This window comes from Penicillium diatomitis (genome assembly GCF_028827545.1).
Source record: "Penicillium diatomitis strain IBT 30728 chromosome Unknown utg000001l_segment0_segment0, whole genome shotgun sequence".
NCBI classification, from domain to species: domain Eukaryota; kingdom Fungi; phylum Ascomycota; class Eurotiomycetes; order Eurotiales; family Aspergillaceae; genus Penicillium; species Penicillium diatomitis.
The window spans coordinates 2014531-2029214 of NW_026623173.1; the positions used below are offsets into that span (position 1 = coordinate 2014531).

The window sequence follows — 14684 nt, forward strand, 5'->3', positions numbered from 1 at the left end:
GATCTTCTTATTATAAAATAGCGTAGGGACTATATATATATCTTATAGGTTAAATTTCGCGAGGACCTTTCGAATATAGGCGAGCTAAGAGAGCTTTATCTTACTATCTATATAAATAATATTAATTATAAGGAATCGCGTAGTAGTACCGTTATTAGTAATATCGAAGGATTTACGAATATAATCCTTAAGCTATATAAGAGATATATCTAAAGGTATAATAATTAGTATATTATTAACGTATATAAGAAGATAGAGCTTATATTTTATATATATAGATACCGAATAGTCCGTATATAAGCGAATAAATCTAATTATTATTAGAGTCCTATAGATAGTATTATACTATTCGCGAGGACTCTATTTTAGACTGTATAAAGTCTTTAAAAGAAGGCTATATTTTCTAGGCTCTTTAAAACTATTAGGAAGTTAAATATAGATTTCTTTAAGAAGCTCTACATTAAGGAATACCGTAATAAAGTTAATATAATATATCTACTAGCTAAAATATATAGCTATTACGCAGAATATTTTAAAGCTTAAAGCTTTAGCTATACTTATATAAATATTAAGATAATCGATTCCTTCGCGCTACTTAAATCCTTTTATAATAAGATACGCTTTATAGGTCCTATTATCCTTAATATAAAAGACCTATCGAAGCGGAAGAAGCGTCTTTTTAGTATCTTTAGTAGGAAGATCGTATACGCGCTAAGTACCGTTTTTTAGCTACTTCTATATTTCCTTATCTATAGCTTTAATCTATTTAATCTATTTATTCTTAATATAATTTTATATTATATCCTACTAGCTATCTAGTTTATATAGTATTAATTAAGCTAAAGCTTAATATAAAAGTTTTAGAAGTAATTATAAGTCTATAGCTATACTACGAATTAAAAAAGTAGTATATTTAATATAGTTAGCTAGAGCTATATATAAATACTTAAGAGAATATAAATATTCCTCTAACTCTATAGCCGCTTAAGTCTTCTTACGGATATATAAGGAACGCCGAAGACCTATCTTAGATTATAGATTTTTATTAATAGTTTAAGAACTACTCTCGATAGTTTTAGGATTAGCCTCGATAGTTTTAGAACTACCTTCTATAGTTTAAGGATTATTATCGATATTTCTAGGACTACCCTCGATAGTTTCGGAACTATCCTCTATAGTTTAAGGGCTATCGTCGATATATTTATTCTATTTATAGGCGAATCTCCGCTTAATCTATTTACGAAGCTTTTTAAGTTAGGCTTTATATTTAAATAATAAAAGTAGTATATTAGACTATTTAGATAATAATAGATCTCCTATTAGAATATAAGAAGATAGGGTTACTAGCTTTACTAGCTTATTAGGGCTATTAGCTAAATCTAGCTAAATTAGTTAATCGCTATTAGCTAGTAGGAAATCTGATAGTATATAATAGCGTTAATTAGCTATAGATTATATAGGAATAGACTTTAGCTCTATATCGAGATTATATATAGACTTAGGTAGATCCTTTATTATATTCTTATTAAAGACTATATTACAAGAGACTACGATCTTCTTTAAATAAATATTATAGAGGCGATATCTATTAGTACTATAGTCTACTAGCCTTACTTCGGCTATATACAGAGAAAGTTTATCTACCCTATATTCCTTTAGAATTAGATACTAAGCTTAGTAGCTAAGTATATATAGATTTAAAATATCTAGCTTTTTACCGTAGAAAGCTTTATATAGAGTTATATTAATAGTAGACTACTAGAGATAGTTTATAGTATAATTAATACCTAAAAGTAGCTTACCCTATAGATATTTAGGAAGCTAATTTTTAGCTAATATAGTAACTAGCGGCTTAATAAGCTAACGATTCCTAATCTCCGTAATACCGTTAAGCTAAGATATATAGAGGGGAATAGGATCCTAAATAATACTACTTTCTTCGTAAAAAGTAGCGATTTTAATATATTCTTACGTATTATCGCCTAAAATTACCTTAACTTTATAGTTAAATTACGTTAAAAAGTAGGTTACTAATACATAAATCTTATTAGTAATTTCGCTCTTAGTCTTTAATAGGAAGACCTAACAGAAACGTATTATATTATCGGTAATAGTTATAAAATAACGATAGCCTCTAATATCTATAATAGAAATAAGATCCTAAATATCGATATAAAGCTTCTACGCTAGTATAGTCTTAATATATTTACTTCGTCTAAAAGGTAAGATATAACTTTTACTAAGAATATAAGGAGGATAAGGGTACTTAATACTAGATCCCTTTTTAATATTAATTTCTTCGGTATATTTAGATATACGCTTTACCTTCTACTCGTCTACGTAATAGGCTCTGCGATAAGCTAGATCTATTAAAATAGATTAAATTTTACTGATTTAAGAAGTAATAGCCGAATCTATAGCGGGTATATAACTATTACTAAATACGTAGGATAGTTAAATAGATAGAGCTCTAAGTATATTAATATAACTATTACTATTATAGGTATAAACCTAATATTAACTATTCTCCTACTTAGCTATAATAATAAGCTCTTCCCCCCTATAGAGGGAGCTATATACCTTATTAAATCGAGTCTTAATACTAGAATCCTTTATAAGTTACTATAAGGAAATTAGATTTATATTAAAAGAAGGAATATACTAGACTTTAAATAGCTTAAGCTTAGAAATAGTATTTCTATTTAAAAAGTTTAGGATAATATTACTATATCCTTTAGTCTATACTTAATAACCGTTTAGAAGCTTTATATTAGTAATAAGTAGTATAAAATTAATAAAATTTATATAATAAGATATTATATATACTAATACGCTAGAGTCTACTATCTAAATATACTATTTATTATTATCTATTAATAGAGCTATAATATTAACGGCTAATAAGCTTATTTCGGCGAAACTTATTAAAATCTTCTCCGATTTCTCTTTCGATTTTAAGTCCTTTTTTAAATTAGAAGTACTAGCTATAGCTATATTAACGCCGTCTTAAGAGGTACCCTTAGATTTAGGGTTAAAGAAGTACTACTTACTAGTATAATAAGTAGAACGCTTATAGTAGATATAATAATACTATAACTCTAAGTTATCTTTATTATTTTAGCCTTAGCTAAGACCTTATCTAGCTCCTCTACCGTAGTCTCTATTACCTCGGCCTCTTCCTCTATCTCTATCTTAATTACTTTAGGTAGATTTAGCTTCTTTTAAGATAGAAATAGCCGCGATTACTATATTTATAGACTTTTTATTTAACTTATATTCGATAAATTTACCGAAAATATAGTTAAGTATACTTTCCGGATTAGTTAGAGGTTTATATATATTTAAGAAACCTTTTATACTTTAGTAGCTATTAATTATAAGCTTGAAATAAGCTAGAGCCTATTTAGGTAGTAATAGGGTATTTAGAATAGCTAAATTCGTAAGATCTAGAGTAGCTTACTATTTAGTAATAAAATTATATAGATTACTCCTAGTATATATAAGCTTAATTAACGAAGATAGTCTATAGCTTAAAGTAGTATAGTTACTAATACTATATATATTACTGTTTTAAAGAAATATTTTATAAGAATCTTTATAATTATATATAAAGCTATAAGCTAAATCGCTAAGTATATAATAGATAAGATATTTCGTAAGTATATATTTATAGCGAAACTAGTAAAATCGGTTATTTAGTTAAGTTATATTTTTATTAATCTACTTATTAAATTCCTCTTCGGTAGGCTCTTATCTAAGTTAAGCGAAAAGAACGTTTTAAATAGCTTCCTCTATAGGAGTATCACGAGGCTCTTAAATAGGGTATATTATTTTACTAGTAATAATAGACTATAGATCTTCGTCTAGACTATCCGTAATAAATTAAAGCCCCTATCTCTACTTCTCGAAGTTAGCTCTTCCCTTAAGCGTAGGAACTAATTCGGCGAAGGTTTTAGCCGCTTTATAAGCCTCGAGATCGGAAACTATATTAAATATTATAAATATATTAATCCTACTACGATAAAGTACTGCTATATAGGTAATATATAGCTTAAAAGCTCTAAATAGCGTAAGAGCCGGAAGATATAAGATCTACTATAACGAAGATATATTATATAGTAAGCCTACTACGGCGAAGTACCGTTATATAGGCGTATCTACTATAGCGATATACCGCTATATAGGCGTATCTACTACGGCGATATACCGCTATATAGATAAAGAGCGTAAGAGCTCTAAAAATAGTATAGAAGCTAGAAGGATTTTGTATATTTTTAAATAGTATTAGAGCCGAAGAAGGGACTTTTAGCGACGATTCGATATAATAGCTTCGGTAGCCGTATTCGATATATAGGGATTATCAAGTCGTAAAGAGGTACGAAGTCTACATTCTGTAGAAGGCGCAAAACGCGCCGAAAAACGATGGAAAAAGAGGTTATTATACAAGTTATACCTAGGCAGTAAGGAAATATAAATAACCTCACTCTTTATACGCTAAGCAGGGCTTATAACCTATTAGGGGCTACTGGGAAAACGTAGCAGACCCAAAAGAGGGGAGAAAGGAATAGTGAGATTACATCTAGTAAGAGGTGCCTATCTAAGCTACGAAGGTGGTGTGCGTGGGCGCGCACCACGCTGGTGACACGCCTGACCACCAAGCTATCTCAACACCCAGTAGTAGACTCTGGTAAGATTATGCAGTGCCAAACGCGAAACGTGATCCGACCTCTGTCATCCATGACTATCTTCTCAGATATTTTCCGCCTTCCAATCGTCCTTTGAGTGAGATAAGCAAATTTGCGGTTCGCATTCCCGTACGCCCGATGGGATTACAAAGCAACCATCAATAGCCGAAGAGGAAGAAGGGGTTGAAAAAAGAAATTGTTTAACATCTTTCCGATCTCGACGAGTAGAAGATACACAAGGGCGAGGTTTGATGAACCCCGTCATAGTACTGGCAATGTTTCTGTAGCGGCAAGGTTTGGAGTGCATCTGGTGTAAACCGCTTTGGAGATTTGAGCATGAAATACTTGGCACAGTACGCCCACCGGTCGTCCCCAAGCCGCACAAGAAGCTTCAATCTCAGCTCATGATTGCTGTTGACGAATGAGTGAGGAAGATACTGTAAGGAGGAAGAATTGCTTGATTCCTGGCAAATCCGCTGTATGTTGTGAAGAGAGGGTTGCAGGTGAGAGCAACACAGGTCTAGTCAATCAGATCAATTGCATTAGAGATTTGACATAAAATAGCCCAGTCAAAAAAGCAGATTCGCACCTAACGGGCGGTTATACTCAGACTTATGAGTAGCAAAGGCAGGAGTCAAGTATGTTCTCCTGCCGCAGTTCCTGGCTTTGAAGTCATCACTATGAACCTCGGACTTTGCCCTAGCCTCAATCTTGGGCTCGTCGAAGCTCGAATTCGAGCAATCTTCCCATTTATCTTAAGGAAATTGCCCGGGGGCTGGGATTAGCCCAGTGATCATTTTGCGAAAGCGCTTCATGACTGTTACGAAGATGCAAAGACTTCCATTAAATTTACGTGATGGTAATCTCGCTTGATGTTATCGAGGTGGTTTGTTGGAGTTTATTAAATTGACTTGGGCACGAGGAACTATAATTTGAGTGACGTCAAACATCGTGCTCAACTTTCATTAAGCTTGTCTACTTCAAGATACTACGACCCCCACGGCCCACAGAATTATTCTTTGCTTCAGGCAGTGCTGCTTTGAATCAAATGCTATATCTGAACATCAAAGTCAAAGCCCATCCAGTTTCTCACGCTATAGCAAGAAGGATGAGAGATGCGGATTGATTCTCACATCTTGACCTTTTAAAGCATTTCTGTGCGTTTGATGGGTCAGCCATAGTGTACGCTGTTCATCTCGGTTTTCAGAATTCTTTTTGCCCAACAAATTCAAGTGAGCTGGCGAATTGCAAAAGAAGAGTCAATGGTATGTGACGGAATGCAGCTACAGACGATGGGTAGCCACATAATGTGAGAGAGGAATGAGTGTGAGATTGTCCGGCTAGGAGAGATTCTATCCAGGCTTAGGACTGCGGTGAGACAGCAGTTTCCATACTATACGAACAGTATATGATAATCTGAGATTGACCATGCTCGTTCGCGATCGGATGAATGTCGACGAGATGACCAAAGAATATAGCTCTTCTCTCTCTCCTTGCGTCCATTCATTTCCAATACCAACTGCAAATCACGGACGCCTTTTTCGTGCACACCTAGAAAATGTCTGTCGACACTCCCCTATCTATGAATTTCTATCCACCACTTCACCTCGATCTTGAGACAGGTCAAGAAGCGGTGATGGAGGGTTCAATCCCATCCGGGCACTTCATCATACTTGTGCGTACTGACCAGTAAAGCTAGTACATCGCCTTGACTTTCGAGTATTTTTTCGAATATTGGCTCTCTGTCAATACTCGCCGAGATTTTTGTCGACGTTCATAAGTATCCAAGAGCAGCTTGCTATAAGATTACAGACAGAGCTACAAAGCCGACTGTCCGGACACGCAATACCAGACCTGTTCATTCTGGTCACCCGTATCCCACTGGAAGAAGAGCAGCTCCCTGGAGGAATCCTAGGATTATAAATTAATCACTGCCGATGTGACCTCTAATCACCGCTATAGCAGTGGGCCATACCGACCATGACGGGTAGTACATGTAGTGACGATTGTGAGTCTTTATTATTGATACTTATACTTGAACCTTTTGCTTAGCCCTCTTCTAGTAGGACCTGCTGACTTCCCATCTAGGTGACGTTTCTTCTTATGTCAGATTCTACTTTCCGTCTAGTTAACATCTATATTGATTTGACTTCCTACTCCTATTTTCGTCCTTCTTTTCATGTACCTGTCTCTCTTTTATGTGGAAGTACTTATGCCGCGTCTCGTCAGATTGCTGAACTCACTTGGTCGCACAAGAAGATTGGCACTTTCCGCAGATACAACACGCACTGTCCGGCGTGGCTGTCATCGTCCACCACATTGTTTGATGCTTTCAAATACCTCGATCTTGATCGATAGGGATATTAGAGATTCTTCTGATCAAGATAATATTCTTTCAAGTTTAAACCATCTCTCGTAGCGAATACTTCCGTCATGGTTAACCCATAACGTTCTGTCCAGTGCCACTCAACTCCGGTTATCCCTCATGCGGGCAGGGGTATGTTGACTTCTCCGTTAGTACTAACGATGCCCGTGACCTTTACGGATTTGACTTGACCTCATATCCTAGCTGACAGTCGGAGCAAGACCGCTAGTCCTGGCCATACTTCAAGTTAAAAATAGGGAAAGAGGCAGGAATAACCTATTCCAAGGTGACAAAGTCGTTAGTAATCAAGACGATGCGCCGCTTTCATTCTCTGCTTGAGATCATTTCACTCTCAAGGCACTTTAGTCTGAGTAAATGAAGTTCGCGAAGTAACAAGACGTCACGGGCATCCCTTATGAATGACGCGTGCATCCTTCGACTTCAATTATCCAAATCTGCTGCTCTGAACAATATATGGTTGATGTTCGGAAATTGAAATTCACTGGCCCTTGACCCTACTCAGACAATCGAAGCTGGGTGTTTAGCGCTCCAGTGCTCAGTCCGTTTGTCTGTCAACGTTACCTGTAACGGCCTGAGTCAGGTGGTCAGGAGTCTTCCCAGTCCTCTGAATGTGCAGTCCATCCCTCAACCACATCCCATGCCTCCGACGTCTTCTGCGACCCATGGCGCGACCCCCGACACCCAGGCACCATATACCCATTCGCTTTGAGGCTGCCGTCGCGGCCATTGTGCAGTGATGATTGCGTCAATCTCGGCCTTCTGTGCTGCAACCCCGGATGTAGCCATGGCCACGGCAGCGGAGTGGATACCAGTGCTGGTGCTTTCTTCTCGCGTGGGTGTGTCTCTGACCGACGCCGTTGGAGTTGCTGTGTATTTGGGTGCCTGTTTGACGGAGTCCGAGGGCGCTGGAGTCGCTGACGCCTTCGGCTTAGATCTGGTTGCCGGTCTGGGTGAGAGTGGGTTCTCGGGAGTCCATGGGGCATCGGGGATCTCCGCCCAGATATGATCCGGTAGGATTTGCTCCCAGATCATCTGGCAGTCCGCAAAGTGCTGGGAAGCCCGTGGTCGGAAGCCTGGCACTTCCATCAATGGTAACACCTTGGTTGGTGTCGCTACGTTCATCGAGCAAGGTACGATAACATTTCGTGTCATCGCGGTAGCGTCGCAGTCCATCTAAATACACGCATTATTTGTATTAGCAGCCGTACACCATGCGTCGGTGGCTTCGTCTCCACTGGTAACTAGGTATGGCTGGTTAACGTAACGCGGCCGAGCCACGATAACATAGTGTTCGCCTTCGATCCTGTCTGGAGCGATTGTGACTTGACCGATGGTGAACATCTTGTCGTTCTTGCCGGGTCGCTTTGTGGTGAAGATCCAAGGGAATCTGCGGTGCAGTGACTCTCCAATCAAGAGGGTTTTCTGGCCGAAACCAACGACCTATCTAATGCCAAAAGCTTCAACGACCGTAGCTCGCCTGCGCGCGATACGACTGCCTTGGCACCAACTGTTCGTCTTTTCGAAATCCGCTTGCCATTGGTATAATACCTGATGGAACGAACGAACGAGCGAAAGAACGCGCACAAACGCAAAAACGAGTAGAACTGGGCTCCTGGGCTGACCGCAGAAGGGGCTGCTAGACACAACTGAAATTTTTGACTGAAAAATTTCGCAGCAGGGTTGGGCCAGGAGTCCAGGACACATCTGTGACATCTCCATTGGCGTAAGTCAACCGTAGTCAACTTCTTGCAAATAAGCGGGGACAACTTCCCCTGAGAGAACAAGAAACTTTGAGGAAATTAACAAAGCACGAAGAGTATCATTAAAGCGGCCAAATTTCTACAAGCGCAAGCTTTGGTTCGTGGACTAGTTTTATTCCAGATTAATCCAGTCAGCGGCGTTGCCCCATAGTTCTGAATTTCCCCGCAATCCCGGGTTTGGCACGCTAAAACGGCTCTGCAACATTCTAGTGTGCAGAGCGACGTGCGGAGGGCGCTCCGAGATTAAATCAGCCACCTCTGCAAGATTTCCTCCCCGTTCCATGTTCCACATTTCACACGTCAACATGGGGTATACTGTTGCGGTAAACTCTGTTCCCCCTTTTCCAAATTGTGGGCACGCTCTGACCAAGCTTCATAAGGTCTGATTCTCACAGTGACATGACGGTAGTCATGGTAGTTACTCACTAAGATGCGAATAGTGCCTGCCAGAAGATACATTTCTCGCGTCCAGTAGAGCAAGCTTACTCGCACAGGAGTAAAGCCAGTTTGGTTTCAAGAAGGCGATACGGTCCTTACTACGCTGAAAGAGCCACGCTCACCATGCGCGACGCACTCGCAGTGATCACAGCTCTTCTCTCGCCATGAAACATCTCAACCGTTCTAGCTCAATCCGCCGATCAGCTGCACGATGGAGTGAATTCTTCCCCTTTCGGATCGGGGCTTTCTCCAGCGTCATCTGTCTCCGCAATCCTTCTCCACGACTCTTTTTGGCAGACGGTGCCACGCTTGTAGGGATTCAAGATTGAAAACATGTTATTCAGCACTCGAACACTATAATTGGCTTCGGTGGGGTCCCTCATTTCCGTGTCTAATACAGCGATCTGCAACTCTTCAGCGCTCAATCTGATCACGCTACCCCGGTGGCGCTGCAGAAAGGGTCTGTGCTTGTCTTGACACAAGGATGCACGCCATTTTCAGTGTGGCCAAACTCTCCTGACTGAATAAGGGTGAACTCGGTTGAGTCTCCGGTCAGAAATCGGCCAGAGATGTGGTGGCCAGCTGATCGTCGTATAAATGCAGAGAGCGACGCCGTGGAAATGAAGTGTTCGTCTCAGAATCCCTCAGATCTGCAAGCATTACGTCTCAAATTTCCACCATGAGATACGATCTCCTTCTAGCTGCCAGTGCTACTCTGGCACTTGCAGTGCCTCAGGGCATCTCCAAGCGTGCTCCAGGCTTCGTTTGTAAGTCAATCTACCATCTGGCGCAAATCGAAACATTACTGACAATCTTGGGAAGGGTTCGGAGCAAGCGAGTCTGTTGCAGAGTTTGGCCAGGGGAAACTTCCTGGTGTGCTAGGAACCGATTACTACTGGCCCGATCATTCGGCCATCCAGACTCTCTACGATGGTGGCATGAACATCTTCCGAGTGCCATTTTTGATGGAGCGGTTGATCCCCAACTCAATGACTGCTAGCCCGGATGCAGCCTATCTCAAGGGTCTTACAGACGTATGTTCTTAGTGCAAGATTGGAAGAGGATCAATCATGCTGACAGACAGCCCGATAGACTATCAACTTCATCACCTCCCTCGGTGCGCATGCCATTGTCGACCCGCATAACTATGGACGCTAGTCAGTTTCACATTCACTCGCCCTTGAATGAAGGATCCTACTAACCTGTCCATCAGCTATGGCCAAGTCATCACCTCGACGAGCGACTTCAAGGCGTTCTGGACGACTGTTGCCAAGCAGTTTGCATCAAATGACAAGGTTATCTTTGATACCAGTAAGCGAAAGAGAGATCAATCACACCTTCCAAGTTTCTGTGCTGACTGACATGACAGACAACGAGTTCAACACCGAGGACCAATCGACTGTCTACGACATGAACCAGGCCGCCATCGACGCCATCCGAGCTGCCGGCGCAACCTCACAATACATCTTCGTCGAAGGAAACTCCTGGACCGGCGCCTGGACCTGGGTCAGCGTCAACTCGGGATTGGCCAACCTGACCGACCCCCAGAACAAGATCGTCTACGAGATGCACCAATACCTCGACTCTGACGGTTCCGGTACCTCGGGCACCTGCGCCAGCTCCACCATCGGCAAGGAGCGCGTCACATCCGCAACCCAATGGTTGAAGGACAACAACAAGCTCGGTTTCCTGGGCGAGTTCGCCGGCGGTGCCAACTCTGTGTGCGAGAGTGCCATCACTGGTATGCTCGACTACATGCAAGCCAACAGTGACGTCTGGCTGGGCGCTTCCTGGTGGGCTGCCGGACCGTGGTGGGGCAATTATTTCGCCTCCATGGAGCCGCCATCAGGAGCGGGATACACTTATTACTACAAGATCCTGTCGAACTATTTCCCTGGTAAGAGCACTGGCGGCGGCTCGACGACTACCACTACGACTGCCCCTGCTACAACGACCACTAAGGCGCCTGTCACTACTACCACCACCACCACGACCGCCCCTGCTACCACTACTGCGACTGGAGGCGCGACTGCTGCACACTGGGCTCAGTGCGGCGGAGTTGGATATTCGGGACCCACGGTGTGTGCCAGTCCGTATACCTGCAAGGTGCAGAATGACTACTACTCGCAGTGTCTGTGAGAAGATGTCTTCAAGGTAATCCATGATTCAAGTTCTGCCTAGACATGTTTTGAAACATTCGTTTTTCTTTTGACGTATGAGGCTTTCTTTCCTCTACCGATTGTGATACATGCCACTTCAAAATGAAATCAATGCTTCGTTCGCCCTGAGCAACGCGGCTGTGGCCAATTGGCAAACAGATCAATACCTCGAAGACGTGGACCGGAATGTAGGAAGAGGCTCGCGATAAATATACAGTGCAAGAATCTTTACGTGTCATCTTACAATCTGGTATTTATGACACACAGTAAGGACCACGACGACTGATTTGATCAACATCGTAATGATGTATCACCTTGCCTGTGCATTCCCCAGGTCTGCCCATCCTGCTTAGGGTAAATTTATAGCAAACTGAGCCTGAGAACTGAGAGAATGCGGTGCACCTTCTCTGGCTCTAGAAATTCCTCGTGAACCAGCAATAGCATCACCGTGGAGTGTACTCCCATCCAACAAGCTGCCCAAATCCAACCAAGACAAGGATTGAGCATGTCCGAACTCGCCCTTCTTGATGAGTCAACTCGCAACCAGGATAAACAAAGAGAATATATCTTACTATCCAAGCGTAAACCTCCACCCCCACGCCGGCAGACGGGACTCAAGCTAGCTCCATAGGTAGGTAGACCACATTTTTTGCCTGGAACGTTGGACGCCACATCATTCCTAATTTCCTACTGACTCATTGCCATCATTGCTGCTTACCTGAGCTCGGCTCTTGACCGAGCAGAGCTCATTTCGCAAACATCAAAGATCCCCGGCTTCGCCATACCTGAAATTCAGTTGTCCAGGTATACGGTAGCGACGCCCTTGCTGTAGCATGTCAGCAATGGAAAGCGGCACTTGAGTTCAGATGTGGATCTCGTATCAAGTGGAGATGGAAGTCGATGACTCGATGTCTATCGCAGGGCGTGTTTTAGCTTTGTTGATTGCTCAGCAGTGACCGCCTTTACTCGACTTGACGCTTGAGCTGGTCCGAGCTTGAGTGTGAGGCTTGGCGTTGGTCCGAACATAATGTTGAACTTGGCGAACGCCGTGGAACGTACGCTTTTGAGATCAAACCTTCTCTTTCGAGCTCGATAAATACCCTAGTTGTCTCTACACGCGCCTTTCCTAGACCGATCGTAAAACTCCTAGTCGAAGCGAAAGCTGCCATCGTTCATGATTCAGGAGTTCACACGGAGCGCCGATCCTGCGGTATCGCGAATTGCGATGCTATGTTTAAAAGAGTCCACCAGCCAAAGAAAGACGCTAAACTATTCAGCCTAGGACAGCGTGCATTACTTCGTACGGAATGAAGAGCGCTAACTACCTGAAAGAACTCCGCTAACTTGGAGCAGTCTGGTCATGTGAGACGAGCGTTGGTCTCTCGGAGTAAGCGCCGGAGTAGGCCCCACTTTGCGGAGTATAATGGCAGAGCTTCGGAATAGACTCAAGGCTGGTGCTGAATCCTGAAATAGGAACGAGTCAACGACACGCATAGACGAACTTGATTACCACATCTACAAAGTGGTACGTACTACGTACTACGTACTACATACTACATACTTACTATTCTAGATTCATCAAGAAGACAATTCCTACGGGCTCAATGGTAGCGATTGCTTCACTTGATTTGCGGAATAAGTTGGATTTCTGATCCAGATGCGCCACCGATCTGACTCCAATGTCGGAAATACCAGTCCGCATTGTAAGCGACACTCGACCCGCAAAGTCATAGATAGATTTCAAACTCATTGCGTGCAATACTGTAGCTCAACTTGTATTCGACACCCCCTTCAATGATCAGATGCCAGTCTCACTCTCCTATATAAAAATCATAGACGGGCCTGATGTTTCCCGCGGCCCCGCTGAGTGGACTCTCCAGGACAAGCCGTTCTTTTTTTTCCTAGACCCTCATCGAGCCCGGAGGTGAGGACCAAGAATTTGTGAGATGTGGATGTGAATCAGTGGGTTTCAATCCAGCCGCCAAGTTGCTATGCTCGTACTGCGCTGCCAAGACGCGTGGGCGGGAGTGATGGTGTTTGCTTCCAAATCAAACAGCCTGGGCCGCGACTATGCCGGCTGCGTCACTGGCAGTGGCATACTACATAGTACATACTACATACTACATACTACATAGTAGTACATACTCCATACTCCATACTACATAGCCAACATACGAGGAGTATCGATAAACCTTCCTTTTAGGAATAGTCTCACACTCCCAGGAAGCTGACTTGGAATTGCCATCCATAGACTATAGTCAGCAATCTCGACAAGTTATTCTCGTGTACTACAACCGCATTGTCGATTCTATGGAACACTACTTGTTTGCCCAGTTTGTCTATCAAAAATCTCTTCACTGGTCGCCCACGGCCACCGCAGATAGCCGCATCATGAGCTCACCCGCCCAGTCTCGCCAGGCCGAAACTCCATTTCCACTCCGTTTCGGGACCCCGAGCAGCGCTGGAAAGGATTGGGTACACGGGAAGTGGAGCCTTTCGGATCGACTGAATGATGGAACTGCACTGACCACTGTGGTTTGAGTCGACCGCCACGTTTGTGCACCGCCGCAGCAAAGCATCTCCGATGGACTACTGTATGTGGCAAGGGGCTGTCTAGGTATATGCCTCTGATCCTTGTCGATCGGGTTCTGGAAGATGCGGTCTCAGAGTCGAGGTGCCATTGCTACGATGTCATTCGTATGTGGCAGAATCTAGATTAGTCTTCAGTCGGTGGCTGTCACCACTAAAGGAACATCACTCATGTGTCATCCAGCTGGGTGCCTAAACACATGTGATTAATTATTGAATGAGGAGTAGTCTGTGCAATTCAGTGATTGCTAATCACAATAGTGAGTGAGGCGTTTCAATTCTTCAGATGTATTACTCATTTCACGCCCTTGGATGATCAGGTTTGACCGTATTTGGTCAACTATAGAGAGGAGTATGTCCGGATCCACCGCAAAACATCACAAAAGAGCCCTGACAATCGACCAACGGGTAAGATCCGAACATGATCTTCAGTACCATAGAATGTCAAATTTATATTCGTGAGAGTCGGGGACCGGTCACAGACAGAAGCGGAAGACCCGCAAATGAATTGTCAGCAACAATCATCGTTTGACTGCTCTAAAAGTTGGCTCCTGTTACCGTATATTGCGACACATGTCGTCTCTGAAGGCGCGCCCTTGGGTTGACATGAGCGCGTCTTGAATACATGTGGAGCTCGGCGTTCAAAGTGAATCCACCCGCGAGCTGG

The 14684-nt window shown here is 42.7% G+C and overlaps 3 protein-coding genes across 3 annotated transcripts; 1 reads left to right on the plus strand and 2 right to left on the minus strand.

The window, feature by feature from the left end:
• Positions 1-7695: 7695 nt before the first annotated feature.
• On the minus strand, positions 7696-8193 carry N7539_000598 (uncharacterized protein; the record flags this gene model as incomplete). Its single annotated transcript, XM_056930202.1, has 1 exon — positions 7696-8193. The coding sequence occupies one exon, from the start codon at positions 8191-8193 to the stop codon at positions 7696-7698; it is 498 nt and encodes a 165-aa protein (XP_056794495.1).
• A 1755-nt stretch (positions 8194-9948) lies between these two features.
• egl2 (putative endoglucanase) lies at positions 9949-11408 on the plus strand (the record flags this gene model as incomplete). Its single annotated transcript, XM_056930203.1, has 5 exons — positions 9949-10036; positions 10092-10303; positions 10362-10426; positions 10483-10580; positions 10639-11408. 5 exons carry the CDS (start codon positions 9949-9951, stop codon positions 11406-11408), a joined length of 1233 nt encoding a protein of 410 aa, XP_056794496.1.
• A 1359-nt stretch (positions 11409-12767) lies between these two features.
• N7539_000600 (uncharacterized protein) lies at positions 12768-13130 on the minus strand (the record flags this gene model as incomplete). The annotated part of the gene is made up of 2 exons (XM_056930204.1): positions 12768-12885; positions 12994-13130. The coding sequence occupies 2 exons, from the start codon at positions 13128-13130 to the stop codon at positions 12768-12770; spliced, it is 255 nt and encodes an 84-aa protein (XP_056794497.1).
• Positions 13131-14684: the final 1554 nt, after the last annotated feature.